The sequence below is a fragment of the Gossypium hirsutum genome, chromosome D04 (assembly GCF_007990345.1).
Source record: "Gossypium hirsutum isolate 1008001.06 chromosome D04, Gossypium_hirsutum_v2.1, whole genome shotgun sequence".
NCBI lineage: Eukaryota > Viridiplantae > Streptophyta > Magnoliopsida > Malvales > Malvaceae > Gossypium > Gossypium hirsutum.
The window spans coordinates 43,802,267-43,829,622 of record NC_053440.1 but is presented as its reverse complement, the minus strand read 5'-3'; the positions used below and the strand labels follow the sequence as shown (position 1 = coordinate 43,829,622).

General features: G+C 32.8%; 2 protein-coding genes across 3 annotated transcripts; both read right to left on the bottom strand.

The window, feature by feature from the left end:
• Positions 1–16,907: 16,907 nt before the first annotated feature.
• Positions 16,908–22,950, bottom strand: LOC107899280 (kinesin-like protein KIN-5B). 2 transcript variants are annotated; one of them, XM_041091212.1, is made up of 24 exons: positions 22,735–22,950; positions 22,418–22,612; positions 22,190–22,319; positions 21,937–22,092; positions 21,448–21,785; positions 21,225–21,363; positions 20,957–21,054; positions 20,708–20,864; positions 20,555–20,624; positions 20,388–20,464; positions 20,153–20,206; positions 19,996–20,076; positions 19,795–19,906; positions 19,630–19,716; positions 19,221–19,396; positions 18,977–19,138; positions 18,771–18,878; positions 18,529–18,687; positions 18,367–18,450; positions 18,081–18,286; positions 17,845–17,946; positions 17,669–17,762; positions 17,454–17,618; positions 16,908–17,341 (listed from the first exon to the last, which is right to left on the bottom strand). In XM_041091212.1, the coding sequence occupies exons 2-24, from the start codon at positions 22,594–22,596 to the stop codon at positions 17,120–17,122; spliced, it is 3,156 nt and encodes a 1,051-aa protein (XP_040947146.1). In that variant the 5' UTR covers positions 22,597–22,612; positions 22,735–22,950; the 3' UTR covers positions 16,908–17,119. The 2 variants fall into 2 exon arrangements, with proteins under 2 accessions (XP_040947146.1, XP_040947145.1); XM_041091211.1 differs by lacking the exon at positions 16,908–17,341 and having other exon boundaries at positions 17,460–17,762; positions 22,418–22,641; positions 22,735–22,917.
• Positions 22,951–23,840: 890 nt separating this feature from the next.
• On the bottom strand, positions 23,841–26,880 carry LOC107899279 (diaminopimelate epimerase, chloroplastic). The gene is made up of 9 exons (XM_016824948.2): positions 26,506–26,880; positions 26,257–26,424; positions 25,762–25,832; positions 25,527–25,584; positions 25,266–25,445; positions 24,696–24,780; positions 24,460–24,519; positions 24,304–24,377; positions 23,841–24,075 (listed from the first exon to the last, which is right to left on the bottom strand). Exons 1-9 carry the CDS (start codon positions 26,779–26,781, stop codon positions 23,959–23,961), a joined length of 1,089 nt encoding a protein of 362 aa, XP_016680437.2. The 5' UTR covers positions 26,782–26,880; the 3' UTR covers positions 23,841–23,958.
• Between the last annotated feature and the right edge of the window lie 476 nt (positions 26,881–27,356).

The following is a 27,356-nucleotide window of genomic DNA, read 5'->3' as shown; positions in this document are numbered from 1 at the left end:
ATTGCTAATGATACAAGAACCTACAAGTTCACACCCTATTGTTGAAACGAACGGAATCCAAACATAATTGGTATTAAGTTTAGCTATCACATGAATTAAATTGATTATAGAATTACTTCAATTGGGCAGTTAAATATCGAAGGAATTATATGTACAAGTATGTTGTACACATAATTAAAAATGTGTTTAAATTAATATATGAATTTGATTCGTATAAAATTTAACTAAAAATAATTTACCAAAATCCTTGTTATAATTATTTTAATTATAATTTAGGATCAAATATTATTATAATTACTATAATTGTATTTTTTTTATCAAACATTATTATAATTAGGGTAATTTTAATTATTATATTCACTTAATTACTATGATTTGATTCATATAAAAAATATCAATTATTCTTGAATTAGGAAATATAGGGTTTTTAAGAAAAAAACTTATATACCCGTAAAAATAAAGTGTGTGAAGTCTAGTAGTCGTCAAGAGATTTTTCTCTCTCTGAAAAAGTTTTAGAGAGTGCTTATTGTTCGTTGTCACACCAGGTGGATTACATAAAGGCTGAAACTTTTCATAGCATCTTGGAATTGACATACAACATCATAATTTGTTTCTTCAATTTTTCAGACGATTAAAGGTAATAGTTCACACCCTTTTCACCCCGATTCATTCCTTGTACATGGATCCCTGGATGTGATCGCTAGATTTATTTTTTTCACTGAGCCATGGGGTGTACCAGTGATCCTACAGCCTAATTCATCAATTTATCAATAATGACAACTTGATGAAACTTCAACATTAGTCAAATTGATACATAGGCTAGCTAAATCAAGCTCCCATGATCACAAGTTTATAAAATTTACATGAAAAAGGGCTTGGTTACCTTGAATTATAGCTTGGTCGAATGTTAGGTGAGCTTGAAGCTTTCTTTTTGTTTCTAACAATGGTGGACGGATAACGATGGAAAATAATATGAAAATCTTCTCTTTCTTTCCACCAATTTTTTTATTTATATTTTAATTAAAGCTCAATTAACTTAAATAATCATGGTTTAATTTACTTAAAATAATTATTAATCATACTTAGTGGAAAAGTCATCATCATTCACCGTGGAAAAGTCATCATCATTCACCATCTCCTAATTAAAAATGGTAATAACCATTTTTCCTTTTTTGTAATTGCTATTTAGGTCCTTAAGCCTTTTCTTAATTAAAACTCAATAGCAATTGAACTTTTACAATTTAGTCCCTAGGTTTTAATTAAGTATTTTATCAACTAAATTACTTGACCATTCCATCAATATATTTTTATACTAACCCTGTAAACATTCATATTTTATATCTACGGACTCGGTTTACAGAAATAGGATTCTAAAATTGTAATTTTTGATACCACTAAAAATTGGCTCATTACAGATTTTTTTATATCTATAAAAAATTTGCATTCAACTTGTGTGATGGTTATTAGAGGCTACTAAGGAGATTTGTTGTTGCTAATTACTACATTATTTTAATGACCAATTATGATATTTGATGTTATTTTGTTTATGTTATTTTATTACTCTTTGTTGTTTTTCTTAAAGAACTTTAATGCTTTTATGGAATGCTTTTGATTCTTTTAGGAATCTTTAGCCTTCTTGTATTTTGATGTCAATTTCAATTTATAAAGTGTTTATTAAGCATAATAGTTTCTGCCGTTGTACATTTAGAGATGGCAATAGAGCAAAGTGGGGACGGATATTACTAAATTCACCACCGCTCTATAGTTGGCACGCTATGCTCCACCACCCATCCCGCTCTATTATGGATGTATAATCTTTAAAAACACTAACACCTCCATGGATGTTGGATACATCCATATCAGTGTATCAAAGTTCTAAATGGCCTTGGTCCATAATATCGAGAAATCTCAGTTGCCATAAGAGCACGTGATGGTCCATTCAGTTACAAAAAATTAATGCAAAAGCTCACGAATCATGAACTTTTTTCTAGAACATCAAGATCTTAAAAAATCCTTCTTTGTTATTATCAATGTTGTAGCATAAAAGAACAACACGTCATTTACATTGAACAAGAACTATCATTAGCATCAATTCAGCTCTTATTTAACCAATAATAACAGTCTATCGAATTGATGCCCTTCAAATTATTGCTTTCGAACGGAATTGGATTGTTCGGTTAAACCGATTAAACTAGAAATCGAATTGAGTATTTGTTCCAAAAAAAGGGTCAGACCGATTAACCCGCAAATCGATTGAATTGGATGTCAAAACTAGCAGTTGAACCAGTTTATATTTTTTATTTTTAATAATTTGTTCAACTGAACTAGTCTGACTAGGAACAGGTGGTTTGATCGATTCGACCACCGGTCCAATTCTAAAAACCTTATTTCAAATCAAAGATAATCAACCAAATGCCAAATCTGCAAATGATTTGATCATAAAGCTACGTTTGTTATTCTATTTCACATAATCATTTTCAAGTATTAGCCAATTTTGCTTTAAGTCATTATAACAACCCGACTTTCAATGGTACCAAAAAAAGGTGGTTTCAAAACTCCATTTCTGTAAACTGGGACCATAAATATTAAGTATGAAAATTTACGGAGTTGTTATAAAAGTTTATTAAATCTTATTTCTTCAATTTTGTTTATTAATTGCTTAATTAGAGTACAATGACTAAATTGTAAAAGTCTTATCACTATAGATTTTTAATTAGCCAAAGGAGCAAAATAGAAATTAAACCATTTTTTAATGTGTGTTAGTTTGAAATGATGAAAGATCCCACTTATAATTGATTAATGGTGATTAATTTTAATTAATTAAGGTTAAATTAAGTTAATTAAGTAGTTAAAATTTTATTTAAATATAAGACAAATTAGGTAAAAAGATGACATCTGTTTCTTCATCTTCTTCAACTTGTCGTGAGTTAAAATAAAGAAAACCTTTGGAAGCTTTTATAGTTTTTATCCTTATTTGGTAAACTCAATTAAGTTCTTTTCTTATATTTTTTATTTTTTTGAGGTCATGGGAGCTTGATTTTGTAACACCCCTAACTCGTATCTGTCGCCGTACTAGGGTTAAGAGGCATTACCGGACATATCAGAACATTTCGCGATCACTTCACAATCAAAAGTCATACATTGTCATATCATAATCAAATATCAGCATAAAGACCCTTTCTTAGGTCAACTAAACCTTAAACATGCATTAGGAAGAGGTCGGGAATAAACCGAACACATACAAAATTTTTCCGAAACTTAACACATTTTTTTTACTTATAATTTGTTAACACATTTCTAAATTCCATTTGTCTATTCAAAAATTCCGAACCAAGCTATCAAATATCAAAACCAATTTGTACATGTTTCATAATTACAAAATTCGAACCATATGACCACTATTTCCATAACATTCGAATGTCCAAGTCATAATCAACCATAATTCATTTCATATACCGAGCATATAACAAGACATCCACTGATATACATCTATTTCATAATGAATTATTGATCATACCATTTTAATAAACATATACAAATGCATACTAAGCCATTTCAATCCATATCATGCGGCATTATAATCATTATCTTATAAAATATTAGCTAACATTACCACATAGCCCCAGTGTACTTTTAATACTACTAAAGTATGCACAAACCACCATAATAACAATAGCTATTACTAAACTCAAATGCCGAACCAAACATACCAACTTCATAGATTATACATCATGCCAAAATTATATATACTTACCAAATCCATTTATCTCCCATTTAGCTATCAAAATTAACCACAAAGGTAGTACAAATTTTCTCTATTCAATGGTAAACTAAAACATGTCGTTTCATTACCAATTAACTTTACTAAATATACACATTATACTAGCCCAAATGTTTAACTATTCATCCATGACATATATACTTCACTTGCCATTACAAACCATAATAAAAATGACCATTTCACAAACAATGGTATCATAGGCAAATATATATTTTACCTATTATTACCGAATATAAATATGCTTCACAAATCATAATTCACCTCACATAGTGACCGAATCAATTTTTATCATTTGCCAAATAGATTACAAGACAATTTGTATATCAAAATATAGATACATTTTAAACCACACCAACAAACAAATTCCCATGGCATAGCATAATCATCACATAAAAAAAATAATCACACTCGACATTTACATCACATAAACCGAGTAAACCAATACATCATCAATGATATAATCATCATTTTTACTTATTTAACCAAGTTGAATCATATCATCATCCCACACTTAAAATGACCCACATATCATACTTCCAAATTATGCCACTTAATAGACCAAATATACCTAACCATTATCATCATGATCAAGCCATTTTCGCATGGCTATTATATACAAATTTCAAACCAAACATATCTAACTAGTCTATACATGCCACTTAACCAAACTCAAAATTTTTATTTACTGAAACGATAAACGGGTAGTGTGATGACGTCTCCTACGACTTCTAATCCGAGCAAGTCTTCGAAACTTATAACCATAGGAAAAACACACAGAGTAAGCTTTGAAAGCTTAGTAAGCCATAAGCAAATAAATCATTTCAATGATATTTATAAATCAATATCACTAAGCCAAATTTAACAAATCTCAATCTAATATACATTCATTGTACTCATAAATTCATATAGCCACATTAAATAACTTCTCTTATCTTATTTATCAATGAATATGTAAACCATGCTTTCGAATTCAAATAACAACAGTCAGCTCAAGCATATAAATCAAGTTTGCACATAACCAACCAAAACATGTATTGCACACTAACCATTTCACATATATGTGATCCATGCATCATAACACCACCATCTCGATATTAATTATCTATTTCAAATTTTCAAACCAAACCAGCATACCTCAAACCATGTTTCATGTTTCATAACTCTCCTGTTCGAATCATAGGACCACAATTTCATATAACAAGCACATCTAACATAACATTCATTCGTATACATTCATTTTATTCATTGTCATATATTTCTCATATCGTCATTTGAAATATACTCACATTTCATTTCTGAATTTCATATATAATTCACACGTACCTAAACCAGATACACTTTCACATAATCATTCATTTCTCAATATTGCTCGTTGAACTGTTCGGAATCAATAAGGATACTTGGATAGCTTGGAAGCTCTTACAATGCCAACGTCCCAGACGTGGTCTTACAGGTAATCAAATATTGATGCCACTGTCCCAGACAGGGTCTTACATGAAATCATATACGATGTTGATGTCCCAGACATGGTCTTACACGTAAATCTCAAATCGATACCAACGTCCCTTACGTGGTCTTACATGAAATCATATATCAGAATCCAATGTCATGACATATGTATCCTATACTATTCCTATGGTTCGTATGGGGCATTCGAACGTCGTCATTTAATCGATTCAAGCTTGTAACTGGTTCTCCAATGCTTAATTCATTTCGGTATATACACATATATTTATTATAATTCAATTCAGAACATATAATACATATACAATCGAATTTAACAATGTTTATTTACTTATGAACTTACCTCATACGGACACTGTAACACCCCTAACCCGTGTCAATCACCGGACTAGGGTTACGAGGCATTACCAAACAATACAAAGTTTAGATTAGACATTCTTTACAATTCAAACGCCTAGGAATGTATATACCCTACTTACCACTCCTCATATAACAAATTATCTCAAGTTTATATCATGATATCATACCAAATCATCACCATTTAATAATATAGTTACTTACTCACTAACTTTAACTTTTACAAGTTTATTCATTTCGATTCTCATATAACATTCAAGTCTCATTTTCATGTAACCAATTAAGCACATTATGAGAAATAATATATTTAATCACATATCTTTTTCATATGATTCACATATCATCACTTATATCCAAATTCATCTTTCATTCATATAATATCTGACAATTCACATATGTCACTTTATACATCATATCTTATTCATTTGGCCATGCTCCATATGTACATATTCATAATCTATTTGCATACACATTACATAACATTCTTTGCACATATATACTTACCTTTCAATACCAAATATTGTATCCATTTCAACGTACCTGAATCAGAATGTCATTCATTTATTCACTTATTTTTCGAAATGCCCGTTAAACCGTTTGGAATTAATAACGATACTTGGATAGTGAGAAATCTCGTACAATGCCAACGTCCCAAACGTGGTCTTACATGTAATCATATATCAATTCCACTGTCCCAGACAGGGTCTTACCTGAATCAAATACGATGCCAATGTCCCAAACATGGTTTTACACGTAAACACAAGTCGATGCAACGTCCCAGACGTGGTCTTACACGTAAACACAAGTTGATGCCAACATCCTAGACGTGGTCTTACATGTAAACACAAGTCGATGCCAACATCCCAGACGTGGTCTTACACGAAATCATATCTCAGAATCCTATGTCATGACATATGTATCCTATACCACTCCTAGGGTTCGTACGGAACTTTTCGGACGTCTTCATGTTATCTAAACTTTCTCGTATTGATATATTCTGCTTCTCAAACAATTCAATATCAAATTTCATAATTTAATAACACTTTCACCCAATTACCTACTAATCATACATTAATTTATTCCATAATGTCACATTCCATAAACCTCCATTCAATTAAATTAACTTATACCTCCATAAACTTCCATTCATTTAATTAACAATTACATTAGGGATATATATATTAAGGCATCAAGTAGCAACTAGATTAATTAAAACAATTTATAAAGTTCGAGTTTGGGGACTACGAACTTACCTCGTTCGCAGAAACGACAAATTAAATCGACTAATCTGATACTTTGATTTTTCCTCGATCTAGATCCGAATTCCGCTTTTTTTCCAATCTAATAAATATCAAAATTAACTTACTTATTCAACATTTTATTCAATTTCATCTGAGAACACATAATTTGGGTATTTTGAATTTTAGCCCCAAACATTTCACATTTTCACAATTTAGTCCCTAATTCAAAATAACACAAAATACACAAAATCTCATCAAACCCATGTTAGACCGAATTTACCTTAAATCCCTAGTAGCCCATTAACTTAATTTACTTCACATTTTGACCTCTCAATTTACAAATTTCTCAATTTAGTCCTTAATACACATTTTTATCAAAAATCACTTAATTAAATATAATAATCTATCAACAAAAATTTATATTTCATCATCAAACCACAAAAACATTAAGCTATCATCAATGGAAAAATCTCAAATTCTTCATTAGATCCAAAAATTAAGGCATGGGTCTACTAGTATTTGAAGCAACGATCTCTAAAACGTAAAAATTATTGAAAACCGAACAAAAACCACTCACCAATTAATCTTCAAAGCTTGGCCGAATGTAGCGTCATCCATGGCTATTTTTTATCAAGCATTTTCGATGGTGGATGAATTAAAGAAGATGATATTTTGGCTTTATTATAATTATTATGACATTTATTAACCATTTACCAATTTAACCTTAAAAATAATTCAAAATTTCATTTATGTCAAACCATTAACATCCACTAACATAGAAATGGTATTTTTACCACATAAGGACTTTAAATTTAATGTTCTATAGCTATTTAATACCTTTAGCTAATAGAACATAAATTTTACACTTTACGCGATTTAGTCCTTTTTACCGAATTAAGCCTTTAAACGGTAAAATTTCTTAATGAAATTTTCACACAATAATTCTATCATACTGTACACCATAAAAAAATATTAAAATAAATATTTTGAATTTAGATTGTGGTCCCGAAACAACTGTTCCAATTGGGGTCTAAACCGGGTTGTTACAGACACGAACGAACTGGAACGACTATTCGACAACTTCCAACTCTCCCCAATCCAAATTCAATTTCCTCCTTTCTTGATCTAATTCAATACAAGTTTGGCTTTTTAAATAACATATTCATTCAATTTCATCCAAAAATACACAATTTGGGCATTTTTATTTTAGCCCCTGACATTTCACATTTTTTTAATTTAGTCCCTGATTCAAAGTAACACAAAATACCCAAAATTCCAATAATCCCATATTAGGCCGAATTCTCCCTAGGTCCTTAGCAACTCATTTATTCAATTTATTTCACATTTAAGCCCCTAAATTTTCAAATTTCACAAATAAATCCTTAATTTGGATTTTTATCAAAAATCACTTAATTAAACATGATAATCAAACATCAAAGACTTATTTTTCATCATCAAACAACAAATTCATCACCTTATCAACAATTAAAAATCTCAAATTCATCATAAATTTCGAAAATTAAAGCATGGACTAGGTAATATACGAAGCAACGATATCAAAAACGTAAAAATTATCGAAAATCGAACAAAATTCATACCTCAATTTTAACTCCAAAGTTTCGAACCCTTAAACAAGGTAAATGACTTTCTTTTCTTCTCACATTCAACCAAAATATGAACAACATGCATGGCTTTTATTTTATTTTTTTATTATATTAACATATTTAATTAATTTACAAAACTAACCTTAATGTTTTTACTTTAATAATTAACTAACCATGTCCATAAAATTCCACTCGTAATTTCAATGGTATAATATCAACATAAGGACTCCACATTATAAAAGCCATAGCAATATAGCATTTAACAAATAGCTAGCCACTTTTGCATTTTCGCGATTAAGTCCTTTTATGAAATCGAGCACACAAACAATAAAATTTTCACACGAAATTTTCACACATATAAATTAACATGCTGTAAACACCAAAAATAATATTAAAATATTTTTTTACTCGGATTTGTGGTTCCAAAACCACTTTTCTAACTAGGGTCTAAACTAGGCTATTACAGATTTAGCTAGCTCATGTACCAATTTGTAAAACTTTTAAAGTTTTTTATAGTTTTCATTATTTATTTCTTGAAGAAATTGATGTCAAATTGATAGATTTTAAGCTTAGAACGAGAAAAAAGGACTAAATTATAATATTTAATTGTTAGTTTTGATCATAAGGACTAAATTGAATAAAATGTGAATTTGATGTGAAATATCAATAATAAAAAATATTAGAAGGTCTATATTGAATATAATTGAGGTCGTTTTTCAAATCGAAACTCAAAATGTAAAGTTAAGGCTACTTCAATTTGAGGGACTAAATTGAATAAAATATAAAATCAAAGATAATGTATAAGTGTTTTGTATTGATGAATTGAATGGAATAATTTTATTGATCGAGAATTGGATCAAATCGAATATAATCAAGGAAAAGAAAAAATTAAAGATTAGTCCCTAAAGTTTTAGCTTGTTTGTTGCTTTGAACAGGTAAGTTCATATGGCATTTATCTATATAAATCATTTTTTACTTTATTTGTAATTATATGTGTTTGGTTGTGAATTGGTTCAAAAGGTGAGATTTGGAGCAAATTGAAAGGTAATGTTAATCTGTATAATGGATGCCCATAACTTAGTAAAGGTTGGGATATGATTGGCATGCCAATAGGATCTTGTGCACACTAGTATAGGAATGGTTATAGTTATCAAGGTCCAGCATTTCTTGCGGATACTCAAATACAAGGGACACAAGTTTAGCTCGAACGAATAACCTGACATGTATATATTCAGCTTGTACAAGCAATCGGATGTATCGTTATAAAGGTTTTACCGAGATGGGTAACTTGACACGAATATATTTAGCTAGGACAAGCAACTGGTGTGATGTAGATACATGTGTATCTAAATCTGTTTACTAGGATTCATCAGGATAAATAATTTACATAGATTGAGAAATTGAAATGAGACATAATGATCTAGATATTCATTTGGTGAAATGTTACATTTGAGCTTGAATAAGGTATTTAAATATTGACTTTGGCATGTATGAAAATGTATCATTTCAGGATTGAATAAGTTTTAAACTTGGTTAAATGAAATTATATGAATTGGTATGATATGTGGTTGTGGTATCGTATGTTTTATTTACAAGTTAATACTCACCTTATTGATGTGTGGGTACCATGTCCAGCCAGACTATGCCAACATTATGGTAGCTTAATGTATTTAATTGAAAGATATGGCAAGTTTTTGTTTATTGTCTATGATCTTACTAAGCATTTTATATGTTTACCTAGTTTTTTTTCCTTTTCCTTGTAGATTGATACCTTGCGGAATATGTCAAGTCAGATCGTCTTGAAGCTCACACTATACTATCCTCAATTCGGTAGTTGTTTGGTCATCTTGAGTCAAGGATTGTGGCATGTATATAAGTGTTTTGGTATATATCTAAATGTATAATATGTCTTGATAACTTTGGTAACTTGTGATGACTTGGTGTTTAGATTTATATATACAGATGAAAATATATGCATTTCATGCTTAAAAATGAGATATTCTATAACTATATGAATGGTATATGGATTGGTATGAAATGAGGTTGAAATGGTAGTTTGTTTGATTAGCGAATGAAATGGAAATGTACTTGAACATAAGTACTTGAAGTATACTTGTAAAATGTAGTCTAATTTTTATAGTTGTTGGTTATGCTTAATGTTTATTTGTCATATATATGTATGTAATCATAAGAGTTTATAATGAAAGTGAAATAGCATGTTTCAAGATGGTTTAGCATTGGTAAGGTTTGGAGATTGCATGATTTGATTGTTAGTTGTTATGGCATTAAATTCTTTAGGTTTAAATGGTGTATAATGTGATGATTGACTTGTTAAGAACTTGAACATAGATGCTTGAGCTATTTGACATGTTTTTGGTATTTTTTTGATTCAAAGAAAATTGGTATTTTTTAGACATGTTGATAGGGTTGGTTGAAAAGTAGGAATAGGTACTAAATGATTCATTTTTACCAAAACCAAGGGCCACGTACGATCTCGGATTTTGGACGTCGCAACATTGCAATTATAGTGAGTGACGTCGTGACAAGCTAGGGATTGTCATTGTGACGTGACAAACTATGATGGCCACGTCATGACAAGAACTAAATGAAGTCACGATGTCGATCCTTACATTTTAAAAACTTTACAATTTGGTCATATTTTAGGTTCGAGTTGACAAAAGAGCTTTTGCAAGCTCGAATAAGACCTGAAAAAGATGAATTATTGTAATTTAATCATGATTGATATTTGAATTCATGTGAAAATGATTATTTTATTGTGAATATGGCTGTAATTGCTCCAACAACGAATGTAGCAACTTGTAGCTCGAACCCAGCGATCGGGTCAAGCGAGGGGTGTTATAGTCATTCACTGAGAAACTATTGGATTATTAACTTTAATGCCTCTCTTCATGTGATAGAAAATCTACATTATCTCCATGAGTATACATGAACATAAGAAGTATTTATGGGTGATGGTAAAACAGTTCATATTACTCATGTTGGTTCAACTCAAATACATGCTTATAATTCTAATTTCAAGCTTTCTAGCATTCTATGTGTTCCTTCCATTAAAAAGAACCTTGTCTCTATTTCAAATTGTTGCTAAGATAATCTAACACTTGTTTCTTTTTCATTTTCTTGTAAAGGATTTGCACACTTACAAGTCACTGGTGCGAGGTTGGAATTAGAACAAACTTTATGAATGGCCACCTCTACATAGCCCACTACCCAAGTTCCAACTCAGCTATGGCATCATCAACTAGGTCATCCAAATTTAAAAATTATGCATTTTGTTTTGAATAATTTTTCCCTAAGTCTTTACAAAAGATAAATTTCATTTTTGCAATGCTTGTTCATCCAATAAAACATACGGTTAGCCATTTCACCGACTCGCCCTATCCAGTCACACTCTTTTTAATACAATTTTAGTGATTTATGGGGACCATCACCAGTCTTATCAATTGATAAAATATAATATTATTGTGTATTTATTGATTAGTACAGTAAATATATTTGGTTATATGCACTAAAAAAAAGAGTGAAGTTCAAACATTGTTTGAAAATTTTGACGTTTAGTGGAAAAAAATTTAGAACAAAAAACATTTCATTTTATACCAATAGGGGGTGAATACAAGATTTTATATCCTTACCTTCAAGAAAATTGTAACACCCCAAACCCGGTCTAAACGTTATGACCGAATCTAGCGATGTCACATTATAACACCCCTTACCCGTATTCGACGCCGGAATAGGGTACGGGCATTACTAGAAGACATACATTTGCATACGTATTAAACTGAGTTACAAAATTTCATCTGAATTAAAATTTTTAAATTATTAACGTGCATTTATAAAATTCTTAGTATTGCAATGAAAACATCACTTAAGCTTAAATAACAACATCAAATCAACTCATCATGTAATACCCCGAAAATTTTTACAGTAAGATATTATTTTTGATATAGTAAGGAAATAAAATGACAAAAAGGAGAATTTTGACTTATGACAACATTGGGAAGTATATTATGACATATTAATTCAAGAAAGGATTAAATTGTAAAAGTGAGAAAAGTTTTGTTACCCAATAGTAAATACTCAAAAATTGAAAGGTTAAAATGTAAATATGAAAAATTTTAAGGATCAATAGTGTAAATATTTTAAGGGTGGAATAATCTAGAACCTAAGTAAAATGGATGAATTGCGACCAAATTGAATAGATGAAGAATTATGAGGGACCAAATTGTAATTTTACCAAATTAAGTGATGATTCAAGGATGGAATTTTAGAAGATCTAAAGGGCAAAATGCTCAATTAGAAGAGAGAGAAATCTAGAAAATAATGATGATGTTGGAGATATTTTAGATTAAATAAATAAATAAATATTAGTTTATTATATTTTGATTTGATTTTTTTTCTTAATGATATTTTATTATTTTATTTAGTGTATATATATGTGGAAAGAAAGATGGAAGCCATCATCCCACCATTTTTCCATGCATCAACGTGAGAAGAAGAGAGAAAGAAAGAAAGTTTTTCTTTCTTTACAACTTGGTCCTCACACCAAAAATTCACCATTTTCACTTAGAATTCAAAGAAATTTCCATAGCCACCAAGAGAGAAAATTGAAAAGGAGACTATGGGGAGCTAGAATATCAAGTTAGATTCAAGAAATAAAGGCTGGAGGAGAGAGAAAATCAAGTTAAAGATTGAAATCAATAGAGCAAGGTAAGAACATCAAGATTTCAATATATTTTTGAGTTTGATATTATTGAAAAAGTATGAAAAAGTAAGAACAGCAAGGTTCTATGTTCTTGATATGCTAGTGAAGAAAAATAAGGGAAAGTGATGGGAAATACTATAGAGAAAGGGAATAAGGGTGTTATAAATTTAGGAATCAACATTTTGCACTAAAATAGTTTTGGACAGAAACGGTAGGTTAACTTTGAAAAATCACTATAAATCATGGAAATTTAATATAAAATTAAATCTTATTGAGTCTAGTTTCTCATAGAAGAAACGGTGTAATCAATGGAATTATAAATTATGAGATATAATAAATTTTGTGAGACAAGATCAGAATGAATTCGGGTTCCCCTATTCTAACTTTAGAAAATCATTAAAAATTGCACAAAAATCATCACAACCGACTCACAAAGAACTTCTTCGATCCTCAATGGCTCCATTCGTAAAGGTCTCCCACTAGCGATAACAACTTTAACTGGCACTTCTCTAATTTCTTTCACTTAATTTTGTTGTGAGATGGCCATTCATGCAACAACTCGCCCATCTGGAAAACAAGTTAAACACCAGAAAAATGGCAAACTATCAAATATGGCGGACAGTCCAAATATGACGAGCAATCCAAATATGGCGACGAACAATCCAAATGTAGTTGACAATCTAAGAGTGGCGAACAAGCCAATATGGTAGACATTTGGAGTGTAAGCCAGAACGGTGCATAGTCTAACCACCAACTGTCCCAAAGTTTTGGTAACAAGCTAACAAATTGTCAACTTGTTTTGAAAAGTTGTTAGAATATTTTATTTATCTATAATTTGATAGGTTAATGAAAGTGGTGTTTATTAGACAGAAATCAGCCAATGATTAAATTTTATGTATTTAGCCTTTCAAACTTGTCAAGTTGCACTCAGTGCTTTTCTATTTAAAGTTGTATATTTCATGTAATTGAGAGTGTAATCGAATTGAAAATAGCCAGTCACATTTGATTGTTAATCTTTACTCTGCTTTCTTTCTTCATTTGTAACAAAAAAAAAACCAACTATTGGTATCTAGAGCCAGTCATCTTTTGAGGGCCTTTGTTTTGTTAAGAAAGAAAGAACCATCTCTATTTCCTGTTGTTTTTTATAAAAAAAATGTCTTCAGCTAGTTTTACACCTCCACCACCACCGGTCTTTAATGGTGAAAACTACCATATTTTTGGAGTACCTATAAGCTTTTGACTTATAAGAGGTTGTGAATGCGAATGTAGAGACACAACCATTGAGAGCCAATTCGATGATAGCACAAATTAGGCAGCATAATGATGATCGTACGAAGAAATTCAAGGCAATGTCATGTCTTTAGAATGGTGTTTTCGATATAATTTTCACCAGAATTATGGCTTGTGAGACTCCAAAATAAGTTGGGGATAAACTAAAGGAAGAGTTTCAAGGTACAAACTAGACAAGACAAGACAGCAGTAGATTATTAAATTAAGGAGGGATTTTGAGAACTTGAAGATGGAGTCCAAAACTGTCAAACAGTATTCTGACAGAATCATGATTGTTGTAAACAACATAAGGTTACTTGGAGATCAGTTTCCTAATACCAGGGTAGTCGAGAAGGTGATTACTACACTTCCTGAGAAGTACGATTAAAAAATATCCTCTCTTGAAGATTCGAGAGACCTGTCCGCGATCTCTCTATCAGAGCTGATAAAAGCCATGTACACTCAAGAACAGATGAGAGCTGGAAGGCATGAGAAGCATGTTGAGGGAGCTTTTTAAGCAAGAAACAGGGAAGGCTCGAGCTCCTCTAACAATAGAGGAAAGAAAATCTGGTCAGAAAAGATAAAGAAGTCGAGAAGAGAAGGTGGAAAAAAGAAATATCCACAATGCTCTCGCTGCAAAAAGACTACTTATTTGGAAAAGTTATGTTGTTTCAAACCAGACATACAATGTAGAGCCTGTAAGTAGTTTGGACACATGGATAAAGTTTGCAAAAATAAAGGGCAAACTCAGTAGCCTCAGCCACTTCAGAATATCCAAGCTCAGACAACTGAAGGAAATCATGCTAAGGAGGGTCAAGTGTTCACAACCTCTTTTTTTACACCAAAAAGCAAAGTCGCAAAAGGTTGGTTGAGTGACAGTGGATGCACCAACTATATGACCTCATATGAAAGCATCTTCAAAAGAATTAATAGAAGTTGCATTTCAAAAGTGAGGGTTGGAAATGGCGAACTCATATATGTTAAGGGCAAAGGCGATGTGCTGATTAGTACACCATCAAGTACTAAAGTAATTTTAGATGTTCTTTGAGTGCCTGAAATAGATCATAATCTTTTTAGCATTGGTCAACTACTTGAAAAAAATTATAGTGTTGTTTTCAAATATAGTGGTTGCACTATATTAGACTTGTTGGGACAGGAAGTTATTACAGTCTTGATGAAAGATATGAGCTTTGTATTGGACTGGAACCCAACGAACTCAAGAGCTTATACGAGTCCAGTTGATGAGACAAAACTTTGGCATAAAAGATTGGGACATACAAAACTACAAGTCCCTCAGTCAAATGAGCAGGACAGATTTGGTTGAGAATATGGACAAAATTGAATATCAGAATGGTGTTTGCGAATTCTGTCAATTTGGGAAGCATGCAAGGCTTTCATTTCCAGCAAATAAAGCTTGGAGTGCAAATGAAAAGCTTTATTTGGTACACTCTGATGTATGCGGACCAATGAAGACATCTTCTTTGAATGGCAGTAGATGATTTATCTTATTTACTGATGATTCAACAATGTATTGCTAGGTTTATTTTTTGATGCAAAAAACTGATGTAGCTGAAGTTTTCTGAAAGTTTAAAGTACAAGTTGAAAATTAGTGACAACAAGTTAAAGATGGTCAGATCTAATAATGGAACCGAGTATACTTCAGATAAGTTTAAAAGTTATTGTAAAGAAGCTGGTGGTGGCTCTACATGCGCTTTCACAACCTCCCATAAGTCAAAAGCTTATAGGTACGTCTTCATCTTGACTACCCAAATATGGTATTTTTCACCATTAAAGACTGGTGGTAAAAGAGGTGTAAAACTAGCTAAAGGCATTTTAGCAAAATAATAAGAAAATAGAGGTTGTTCTTTCTTAATAAATCAAAAGGCCCTTAAAAAATAATTGGCTCTGATACCAATGATTTCTTGTGACAACGTTGGTATGACATATTTCTGTCACAATCTAATCTTTCACAGTAGGATGAAGCATGTTGCTATTGACTTTCATTTCGTTCAAAATAAGGTACAAGCACATCAGGTTATTGTAAAACATACTTACACTGCTAACCATCTTGCAAATGCAATGACAAAACCATTGTCCAAGCCACGTTTTCATCGTTGCCTCTCCAAACTAGGTGTTGTTACACCATACTTATTTTGACGGGGTGTATTGATTCCTACTCCTATACATTTGTTGATATCTCAACAATTACTTCAATAAAATAACAACTCACTTTTATTCTAATTATAGTTGAGAAAAAAAATGCTCGAATTCAATTTCTAATAAATTGAATTTCATTTTGTATAAAGTGAAAAAGACAAGTCTGTTTCACCAAATAAAGTATTAATGGAGTTTTTTTTTTTCTCTAATCTTCATTTATGCTCAAAAACTTGGAAAAACGATTATCCTAAAATGATCATTAAATAGTTTAACCGGTGCCTCTAAGCACCCATTAATCGGGACATTAGTAAAAATTAGCATATAAAAGTAGAAATTTCATAATATGCAATGGCATCAACAATGAACAAATGATGTGATAATTATTTGATGCCAAAAGACCTCTACCAATATAGCATTGCAACAACATACTCTATCCTAAAATTGCTAACTAATAACAGGTACAAGGGTTTTGTACTCATCAGCTGATGAGCATTTCTACCACATTCATTGTGTAAGTTTTCACTAATCATAATGAATTAACATCCGCAAAAGGAGTTCTATTGGGTGATAAACTCGTAATCTGTTGCTGGATTTTGCCTTCATTGTAGCCCCATTTTGATCTGTTGTTGTTCTCCGAGTTGTTTTCTTCTTTCTCAATATCTTCAAACGCCGATGTCCTCATCTCTTCGATTGATGCTAAGCTGGGCACGACTATGTCTCGCTTCTTTGGTATTGGATGGTTATCAACCTGTTCAAGGCAACACCAGTTATGTTCAAAAATTCTATAACAATGTAACAATGGTAGCTGGATGTTCATTATTCTGAGATCAAATGTTCTAAACTATATATGGAAACCCTACCAAGTAGTCTCTTGTGATGCACTTCTCAGCTTCACTTCTGATATTTGAAATGCTTTCACCATGTTTTTCTTGCACTGTTTTAAGTTTATCTAAGCAACAGTTTGTGAGGGAGTCTATTTCCTTCTTACATTCTCGGTCACGAAGTAGTAAATCTGCCAATGGACAGTATTTCCAGAGTTATAATGAGAAAGATACAATTCTAAAAAAAATTATATACATATCTCAGTTCTAGCACCAACCTCTGCACCAGTAGAAGAGAGTGTGGATAAAAGTTCTTCATGTACTGTGTGATTTCTTTTGATATTTTCCCTGTCAAAGTAATCAGCAGCAATTTAGGGCAGAATAGACCTCTTCTAAACAACAAGGGAAGTTCAAAACAAGAAAAGCTTACCTAACAGTCGATTTGATCTCTGCAAGACTGCTTTTATTAAGTTCATTTATGTATGTCTTAGCATTTTCCCATTGTTGCCTAGAAACATTCACTATTTTCGAGCTGCATTAAATGAAGAGATGGGATCAAATAAAATAAATAGAGAGCAGGGGGCAGCTATTGCCTGCTTTGCAACTTGCCAATTGATTTGCTGAAACAGAAATTTGTTTCAACTAGCAAATCGAATGAAAACTTACCATTCTTGAAGGCCATCTTCCATGATACCCCTAGATTCAGCCGCTGAGAAGGTGTCTTTCACGAAATGACTTTCCACCTTTTCTATATACTTGCACATTTCCTTCCCAACATCTGCTGAAACCTGTTGCATCATGGACATCTGCTGCTGCAATGTCCTATTATCTTGAATATCCATGTCCTTCATGCATCCTGATGCCTCAGAGACCTATATAAAATAATTTCTGTAAGCAAAATTCCTACTGTGCATTTGTGGTTTTGCAAGATAGAAAGTGGCTGCTTACTTACCATAGCACTTCTATTAGATGTCAAAGTTGCTAATATTGCTGCAATCTTTTCTATAGCCTGCTTTTCCTCCCTAACAGCTTCTTCCTGTTTCACAGCAGTTTACTTCATTATTAGCCTTTATTACTTTCCCATATCAATCATGCAAGCAGAATATCAACTTGCCTTAAATCTGTTTTCAAAGTTTGTTAATTGCTGAGACTTCTTGGCTTCCATTTCCTCAAGGACTGTCATGAATTTGGAAGCTTGATTATTGATGTCAGTCAAAAAATGAAATGTTGCATTGGATATTTCTTGTGCTGAAATCAAGTTGCGGTGTAATCCCTGTCAATATCCACAGATATGAGAAAAACTTACTCAAGAGAGTGATAGTATGAATGAAATTGGACAATAACAAATATACCCACCTCCTCTTGTTGTCGAGCAGAGAAAACCAATAGTTCCTTCTGTTCATTAAGAGAACTCTGGAGATCCTCAATAACCTTCTTGGCCTCCAGCACCGCAGTAACAAGGAACTACAAAAGCAAAATTCATACACCGCTTAAGCAAATCAAAAATCACAAGTTTTCTTATAAGCAACTTGAGAGAAACTAGGGTTCCTTGGATAGCATACCTGCTCAATGGCTTCTATTTGAGACGAAAATGCAAAACTCATTTCCTTCAGGTCGGAGGAAGTGCTCCTTTGGATTTTGTTGGCAAGTTCCTTCATTGTTATAACTCCTGAAGCATATGTCTCTGTCATATTCTTAATCCTAGATTCCAAGGCTTTGGTTGCCTGCCAATAATTCATGAATCATGAACAAAGTAATGTAGCCACATGCATAGAGAAAGACACGGCAAAATTTTTACACTCTTACATCGCATTTACTGGCAAGAAATGAATGAGCATGCTCTTCCATGCATCTAAGTTGCTGATGCTGTTGAGAAACGGAGCCAAGGATGGTCTTATGCAAATCTTTTAGGCGCTGATCAAGCCGAGAACCAAATGTTAAAACAATGCTTCGATTTTCAGCTTCCATCTTGTCCTTATCATCTGCACAGAAGAAAATTTATATCTAAGGTCTCTGAAATAATGAGGGTGCATTTTTTTTATCTTCAATTTTGAATACTAATATGTACTAGTGTTGTTTCATCCGAAACTTTTGTATTCATGGAGCTGCCCAGACAATTAGGTCAGCTGCACCATGTTGCCCCAAACTATCAAAACATAGTGAGCATTATGGGCTATTGCAAACACAACTGATTGTAACCAAGAAGTTATTATACCTAGTTTAGCAAAAAGTGAATTTATGTCCTCTGATGCATGTTGCAGATCACTACGTAACTCTTTTGCCCTCTCAATCAAAGAATTTTCTGTTCATAAACCAATTGTCATTGTTACTGATAAGCAAAATGATACCCAATGAAGATTTCCAAAAATGACACTGGTACCTGAGCATAGCAGTTTGGAGATGATGAATTCCTTTTCTTTCAGTGTCAAGATGGCTGCCCTGTGGTTCTCTTGAAGATCAAGCAATTCTGTCCTAGTCTTTTCGAGATTTACCTGGAGGAAAATATCAATTTAGGAGCCGGATATCATCCAGAACGGGGAGAAAAAAATATTAATATTTAATATTTCCAGTCCATTCTTACCTTAAAATCCTTCAAGACACTTTCTAAGTCCAATCTTTGCTCTTGCTCAGTGAGATATAGCTCATGATACTTATTAGATTGCTGCATGATCAAGAAGAATCAATATAAATGCTACATGGAAAGAAAAAGCTGAAACTACAATGAGTGGGAATTAAACCTTCTCACTAAGGTTGAGATCGTTCTCCAGTTGCTCTATCTTCTCCATCCTTGCCTGCAAGGTTATGAGTTAAAATTCAAATCAATCCCCTAGAGCCTACATTAAGAGTATCCTTTTTTGATAAGAAACGTTAAGTTCTCTTCAAAATTCGAGGAAATGACCTATTTTAAAATTTAGAATATGCAACAAATCATAACCTAATAAAGTGCACTAAAGAGAAATATTGGAAGGTTACCTTCTTTTCTGCTTCCTCTTGGACAAATCTTTCATGAGGAATGTAAACACCGTTCTTGTCCCTAGCTGCTCGAACATCTGGATCAATTTTGTTTTACATTTATAAGATTCTAAATTGGTATTTCTGTATCAATCAAAGATCTGTAAAATTGTAAGTGCTTCCCAAACCTTCTTTCATTCTCTCAATTTCCAAGTACAAATCTTTAAGCAACACAGCCTTGGACATTTTTTGGTTTGCCTGAAATTATTAGCCTTTTCATTAGTAAACAAAATATTTATAAATAAACAATTAAATAGATCAAAAGAGGCATTTAAGTTAACCTCTGGTCTATTTTTGATATTCTTAGCACGATATGCATAATCTAGAGTGCTCAGTGTTTCTTCTAAAGAATGAGCAGATGGAGATATTGTGGCAATAATGCAGGTCTTCGTCTTCCCTCCCAAAGAATCTCTCAAGAGTCTTGTCAGCTTACTATCCCTGCAAAGAATGTCGGTAACCACGAGAAGACAGTTACTAAAAGAAATTTAGAAGCAACTCCATGGACAGAAAAGAGTTTTAAGGAAGCAAACCTATATGGTATATGAGCTGAATGCTCCACAAGTGCACTTATGACCCGGCCAAGGGTAAGTAAGCTTTTGTTAATCTCTCCTGCTTCCCTTGCACGACCCTGCAAATTCAATTTGATGAAGAAACTTGATAGTTACAGAAAAATATCCATTCAAAGACATGTCAAATACATAAGAAACACCATTTTTCCCTAAGCCTATATTCAAATAAAAAGATTAATTAAGCACGAGATAGTAGACTTCAAAGCTAAAATTGCATACATCTACCTACCTCTCGAGCACCAGAACGAGAAATATTCTCAGACCCTGCCAAATCAACCAGATTAAGCTTGCCACATTTTATCAACTCCTCATCTCCCACAGCCGATTCTTTAATGTGGACAGTGATGGAAAATACAGAATGAGAACGGCTTCAAGGCAAAGAAAGTCACCTTAGTTCAAAACGTTCTTACACTAAGCATCATTAACAAATCAAACAAATTAACGAACCCAACCTGCTGCGCTTGTTTAACAAGGTATCAGCGGTACGCCTTTTGGCTGCTCCACGTTCCAAGAGAGTATAGATCTCATTAGCACTATATACAGCTTCTTCTTCTAGACCTCTCACAATAACACAACCCTTTCCATCTTCCATCAAAGAAATCGGTTTTCTTTGCCTATCTTCAGCATATCTTGAACTCTCTTCAGGAGCTAACAAATCAGTTATTTCCTCATTGTAAAGCTCCAAAAATGTAACTTTCATGCTATAATCAGCATTTTGGGCCTCTAAGGTATCAAATATTTGTCTCACTGCTCTTGGAATAACACCAGCCTCAGCAGGCAAGTCCCCACCCTGTATTTAAAAACACACTCCTTTACTTAATAATCATAAAAGACATGTTTTGGACAATTTTTTCAGCACATAATTCTATAAAATGTCCTTTCTTAAACAGAAAATTGTGCATCAAATAAGATGTCCATTCTTTAACAAGAAAATCTTATACCTTGTTTCTCATCCCACCCTCCATTGTATAAGTTTTGCCAGTGCCAGTCTGTCCATAGGCAAAGACAGTACAGTTGAAACCATCAAGTACTTCATTAACAATTGGGGCAATGGCTTGATCATATATTGTTCTTTGCTGTGCCTTGGGGCCAAAAACCTGGCAAAAACAAAACAGAAAAAAAAACTTTGAATTTGAAAAAAAAAATCTAATAAACCCATAGGCATTTTCGTAAAATAGGAGCTGGAGCTTTTACCTTGTCAAAAGTGAAAACTCTGTCTACTTGCTTGTTAGCTACATTTTGCGAAACAGTAACTTCCCTTTTAAGTTCATTACACGAAATCACTCTCGAAGCATTCATCTTCTGCTCATCCTCGCTCAATGGCCTAAAACCAAATCCATCAAGAATTAGATTATATCAAATAAGAACTTTTCTTTTTCAATCAATAAAAATTAATTAAAATTTTTAAGAAAACAAAAATACCTGCATCTAAGCAGCACTTGAACATTAACCTCTTTATCTCTATCTTGGCGATTAGAGAACCAATCAGGTCCTCTAGAGTCGGCACGGCGTCGTTCCGGTCGGGGAGTGAGGAAAGGAGATGGAGATGGTACTAATCCTCCCATCGCACCTTTTCTAAACTGATCTGGAGTGAGCGACATCGTTTCTTTGTAGGTTCTTTCTCGTTCAAAAATTTTTAGAAAAATCTAATCAAAATCATACAATGATGAACGAATCCCAACGAAACAAGTTTTCAAAGAAAAAAAAAGAAATTATAAAACTCAAAATAAAAATCTTACTTGGAGTTCTTCCTTTAGTGAAAATCTTTTGAATAGAATCTGAAGAAAATTAAGAGAGATGCGATTTGCAAAGAGCTTTTTGTTTTCCGATCTTACTTTAGTTTCCTTTTTATTTCTCACTTTGTAGAAGTAAAAATTGGGTCGTTCGGTTCTTTTTCTTATTTTATAACAAAATTTTACTACTATTTAGTACAGGTTTGGCAGCAGAGCAGCGTATGTTCAAATTGTGTGCTTTTCCCAACGGCTACTTGAGGGCTGTGAGAGCCGTTGGAACATGTGAGGGACCCAGCATGAAATTTCAAATATCACTTTTGAATTTGATGATCAGTATGGTTGGGTTGATTAAATTCCGTTTTTAAGATCAACGACGTATATTGATTTTGGTTAGAGAGGTAGCTTTCTCAAATTCATCTTGTGGGGATTACACTTAATAATTTGAGTATAAATCTAGGTTTGAGTCGCGCTAGTTGCATTGATTGTTCATATTTTACCCTATTATTATAATTCACTAAAAAAACTAATAAATTTTATATCTAGAATAATTTACTTACTAAAAACCTTTTACCTTTAAATATTATTTATGACTCCAAATCTTAATTAACATAACATTTCATACTTTATGCATGCAACTCATACACATCAAATAAGTACTTCACTTATAAAACAATGTAAATTTATTTGATTTTAGACCAACCTTTCTTAAAATAAAATTGTCTAATCTTCAAGGTTATAACAAATATTTTTCTAACAAAATACCGTCGGAGCACTTAGAATTCTAAAATTAAAGGTTTTGAAATTGGTATGTAACTACCATACTGTTCAAATGTGATTTGTGTTGATATTCCATTACCATGAATGGAAACTATATTTTTCTACAAGGGAAAAAAATTGCATTGAAATAGAATGATCCTCGAGGATTAATTCTCACGTAGATTTTATGAGAAATTATACACGTAATTTGTCTAATCAAAATAACTAATTGTAAAATTCTATGGAGAAGCAGTATCCAGCTTAGCAAAGTAATCAATTATTTGAACCCCCCCCCCCCAAAAAAAAAAACCTCAAGGATTTAAGTGAGATGCAGAAAGTTGAAACAAAAGCCAACATTTAAGACAACCAAAAAGAATGTGGAATTCATAAGACTACCAAATTGTCTTATACAAAATCCAAGCAAATAGACAATGTTTTCGCTACATGAAAATTGGCTTAGCAATATTAGAATCATCACACTGCAACCGATCCGTAAAACACTACTTCGGCTGGGCCAGTCATGTACACATGATTGTCTTCCTCCTTCCATTCAATATCTAACGGACCTCCGGGCAAATCCACCGTGCAACTCTATTTCACAAAATGTATAATAAAATAATCAATTGAGATGAAGGGGGGAAAAAAAAGACCTCTTTTTCACCCTGCAAATGTGGAACGAATCTCGAATTCCTCCTCTTTGGTATAAGAAAACTAGGTTAAATACTTCAAGATGAAAGACATCAATGTCCCATTTCATTGGCATAAGCCCATTGACCTTATTTCATTAACACTATTTAAACATTCCAGAACAACACTAACCCTCCCAGCACGTCCTTCGAGAACAGCTGCAACCACCACAGCACAAGCTCCAGTTCCACAAGCCAGTGTTGCTCCTGTGAAAGGCAATTGACATGAGCTTTTAACAAGAACAAGAACCCAAAATGATGGCTCATTTATATCTGCACATGGGAGTACCTGCTCCACGCTCCCAAACACGCATTTTCAAGTGTTCATGAGAAAAAACTTCCACAAATTCTAACAAGACAAGGCATAATCATGGTTAGAGAGTGGATTTGCTTAACAGAGATAAATGACAATCATGTAATAGGAAAACCATTTCATCACATTCAAAAAGCATGAAGCTGTGCTAATAGATGTTACCCAAGGAATTGATTGCTTAACATCATCTCAGAGATTAGATAATAACTAACCTGTGTTGGTCCTAGCTGGGAACATTTCATGATGCTCAAATTTAGGACCAATTGCAGCTAAATTTAGTTCATCAACGGTCAAATTCTGCTCAATCGCAATCATTAAGCAAAAGAAGGGAAGTATTAGAAATGCAAATGAAAAGAGAAGGAAGAATAGAGGAAATGTATCTGAAGACATCAGTCAATGAAAGCATTTTCTTCTAGAACAAGTAATTCAATGTAAAAGACAATTTTCGCAGGCATCAATGAATAGTAGGTTATTGTACGAAATTGGCTAAAACAAACAGCTCTTTTAACAGTTCCTAGTGTTGTTCTTCACTTGAAGCATACAATGGGTAAAAGGTTTATGCTACTCAGGCCCATGCACATAATTGATATGCCAACAAAAGTTCGGCACGGGTAGATGTCTTGTTGTCTGCTACAAGCCAAACCTCGAGTCAAAAAGTTTACTAGGCAGTAAATAACAAGCAAAAATATTTGAATATTGCAGAGGAAGTATAGTTAAGAATAGTTCATATAAATATAACATCCAGACTAATCTTCTCACCAATCATCACCCAAAATACAAACCTGGCTTTGTCTGTTTCCAAAAGTCACACAATGTGGATTTCCCATGCTAACACAAGTCACATTCCAAGTTACTCCATCTACATTGATATCTGCTTTAACAGCAGCTTGATCTTTATTTGCTGGTAACTTTGTAGGAACATCTGATGCTTTAAGAATTGGTTCACCCATATCAACTTTAACCTGAGATCATGCAGCTCCATGTCAGATGCATTAAGCACCATAGATGGAGTACTGCAACATATAAGATGCCAAATAAAATACCTTTCCGTCTTCTTGAATTTCGGGAACAATTAATCCCGCACCAGTATGCACAGTAAAACTGCATAAAATTAGAAGAGAATGAAACCCCAAAGACATTTCAGCATAAAACTTCAAACTGACTTTTTAACAATGAAGCCGCATTTTAGGACAAAGAGAATAACACATTGCTTCAAACATATACAAAAGGCAACATTATGACTGCTCGGAACATAGAAGTACACGCCATTAACTATACCTTTGCTTCCCGTGTAAATTCTCAAGTTCGGCAATGAATCTCGCAAAGCACCTTACCCCATTACCACACATCTAGAAGAAAAAATATTAATTAAAAAATAAAGCCAAAATTCTATTTTTACGTAAAAAACACATAATTGATCCAAGAAACCACTCAATATTCAATTTCAGTGATTCAACCAGAGAACCAAAGAATCAAAGTGACACACTAAGTCCCCATTTAGTTATCACTTTCACTAACTGACTTTTAGTTTTGATAGAAAAGGCAAATAAATAAGCATTTGGATACAAAATAGAAAAGGTAGATTCATTGCTAAATGAATTTAAACAATTAAAAACATAAATAAGAACTGTGTTAAGGCATGAAATTATTTTTATACAGGATAGTTAAGTTTTAACTTGTATTTATACTGAAAGTTTGGTTTCAGTTTGAATCAAATATATTTACTAATATATACGTCTTTTAGCAACTTTTGAGCAAGGAAAAGCTGATTACCTCGGGCTCGCTGCCATCGGAGTTGAAGATTCGCATAGTATAATCGGTACCGTTGACTCCGGGCATCGCAAAAATCACTCCATCAGCTCCGATACCGAAGTTCCTATCGCACAACTTCACCGCTTGCTCCGGCGTAACCCTCGGTTCCGTCGAGTCCCTGTTATCAACCTACGGCAATAAACAAGAATTCAGCTAAGGCAATTTCTGCTACATTTTTTCAGCTAAACATAAATGAACTGGAGAAATTACCAAAATGAAATCGTTCCCAAGGCCGTGGTACTTAACGAAGTGAAGAAATCCACTTTCCCTTCGGTCAAGGAACGACGTCGTGGAGATTTTCTCTGGAGTTCCGATGCTCATGGAAGATGCAGAGACTCGAAGGTTAGGGTTTTTAAGAGAAGAAAAGTTGGAACGAAGAGAATCGAAATGAAGAGAAGAAGTTGATCGAAAAGGGGCGGCGATGGAGGCAGAGGAACGGCGAGTTTGTGGCGGGAGGGAGAGGGAAATGGCGGCGGCGATGGCCATCGAAGCTTTTGGTTTCTTCGTTTGATTTGAGACGGCGGGTTTTTAGTGTTGCGGTGGCGTTTTTGCAGTCAAAAATTGGAAAGGGCAACTGATTTTTCATTTTTGTCTTTGTTATGTAAGAGAGGTGGTGGGATCGTACGCGGATTGTGAATCGTGTAACCCGTTTGACTATGAAGAGATTTGATCAGATATCATGATCATGAGAAAATTATTGAGATAAAATATTGTATACGATACTTCGGGTTGAGCTCAGCACAAGCTTGTAGATCTTTGTGTACCAGATCCAACTCTAAATCTTTACGGTTGCAACCATCTCTTGCTAGAAATGTTATCCCAGGCATAAAAATTATATTAATAATATTAAATGCATTAGTACAGTTATTTATTATGGTGTTATTTTTAATTGTGAATTAGTGTTAAGTTAACTTATGACACTAACTCAATTAATAATATTTTATGAATATATATCAACTAGTAGAGATAATAAATTATGCATATTAAATTAAAAATGTAAAAATATATCAAAATAAAGTTTTGGTCGAGTGGTAAATTTAATGTTTTACATATACAATTAG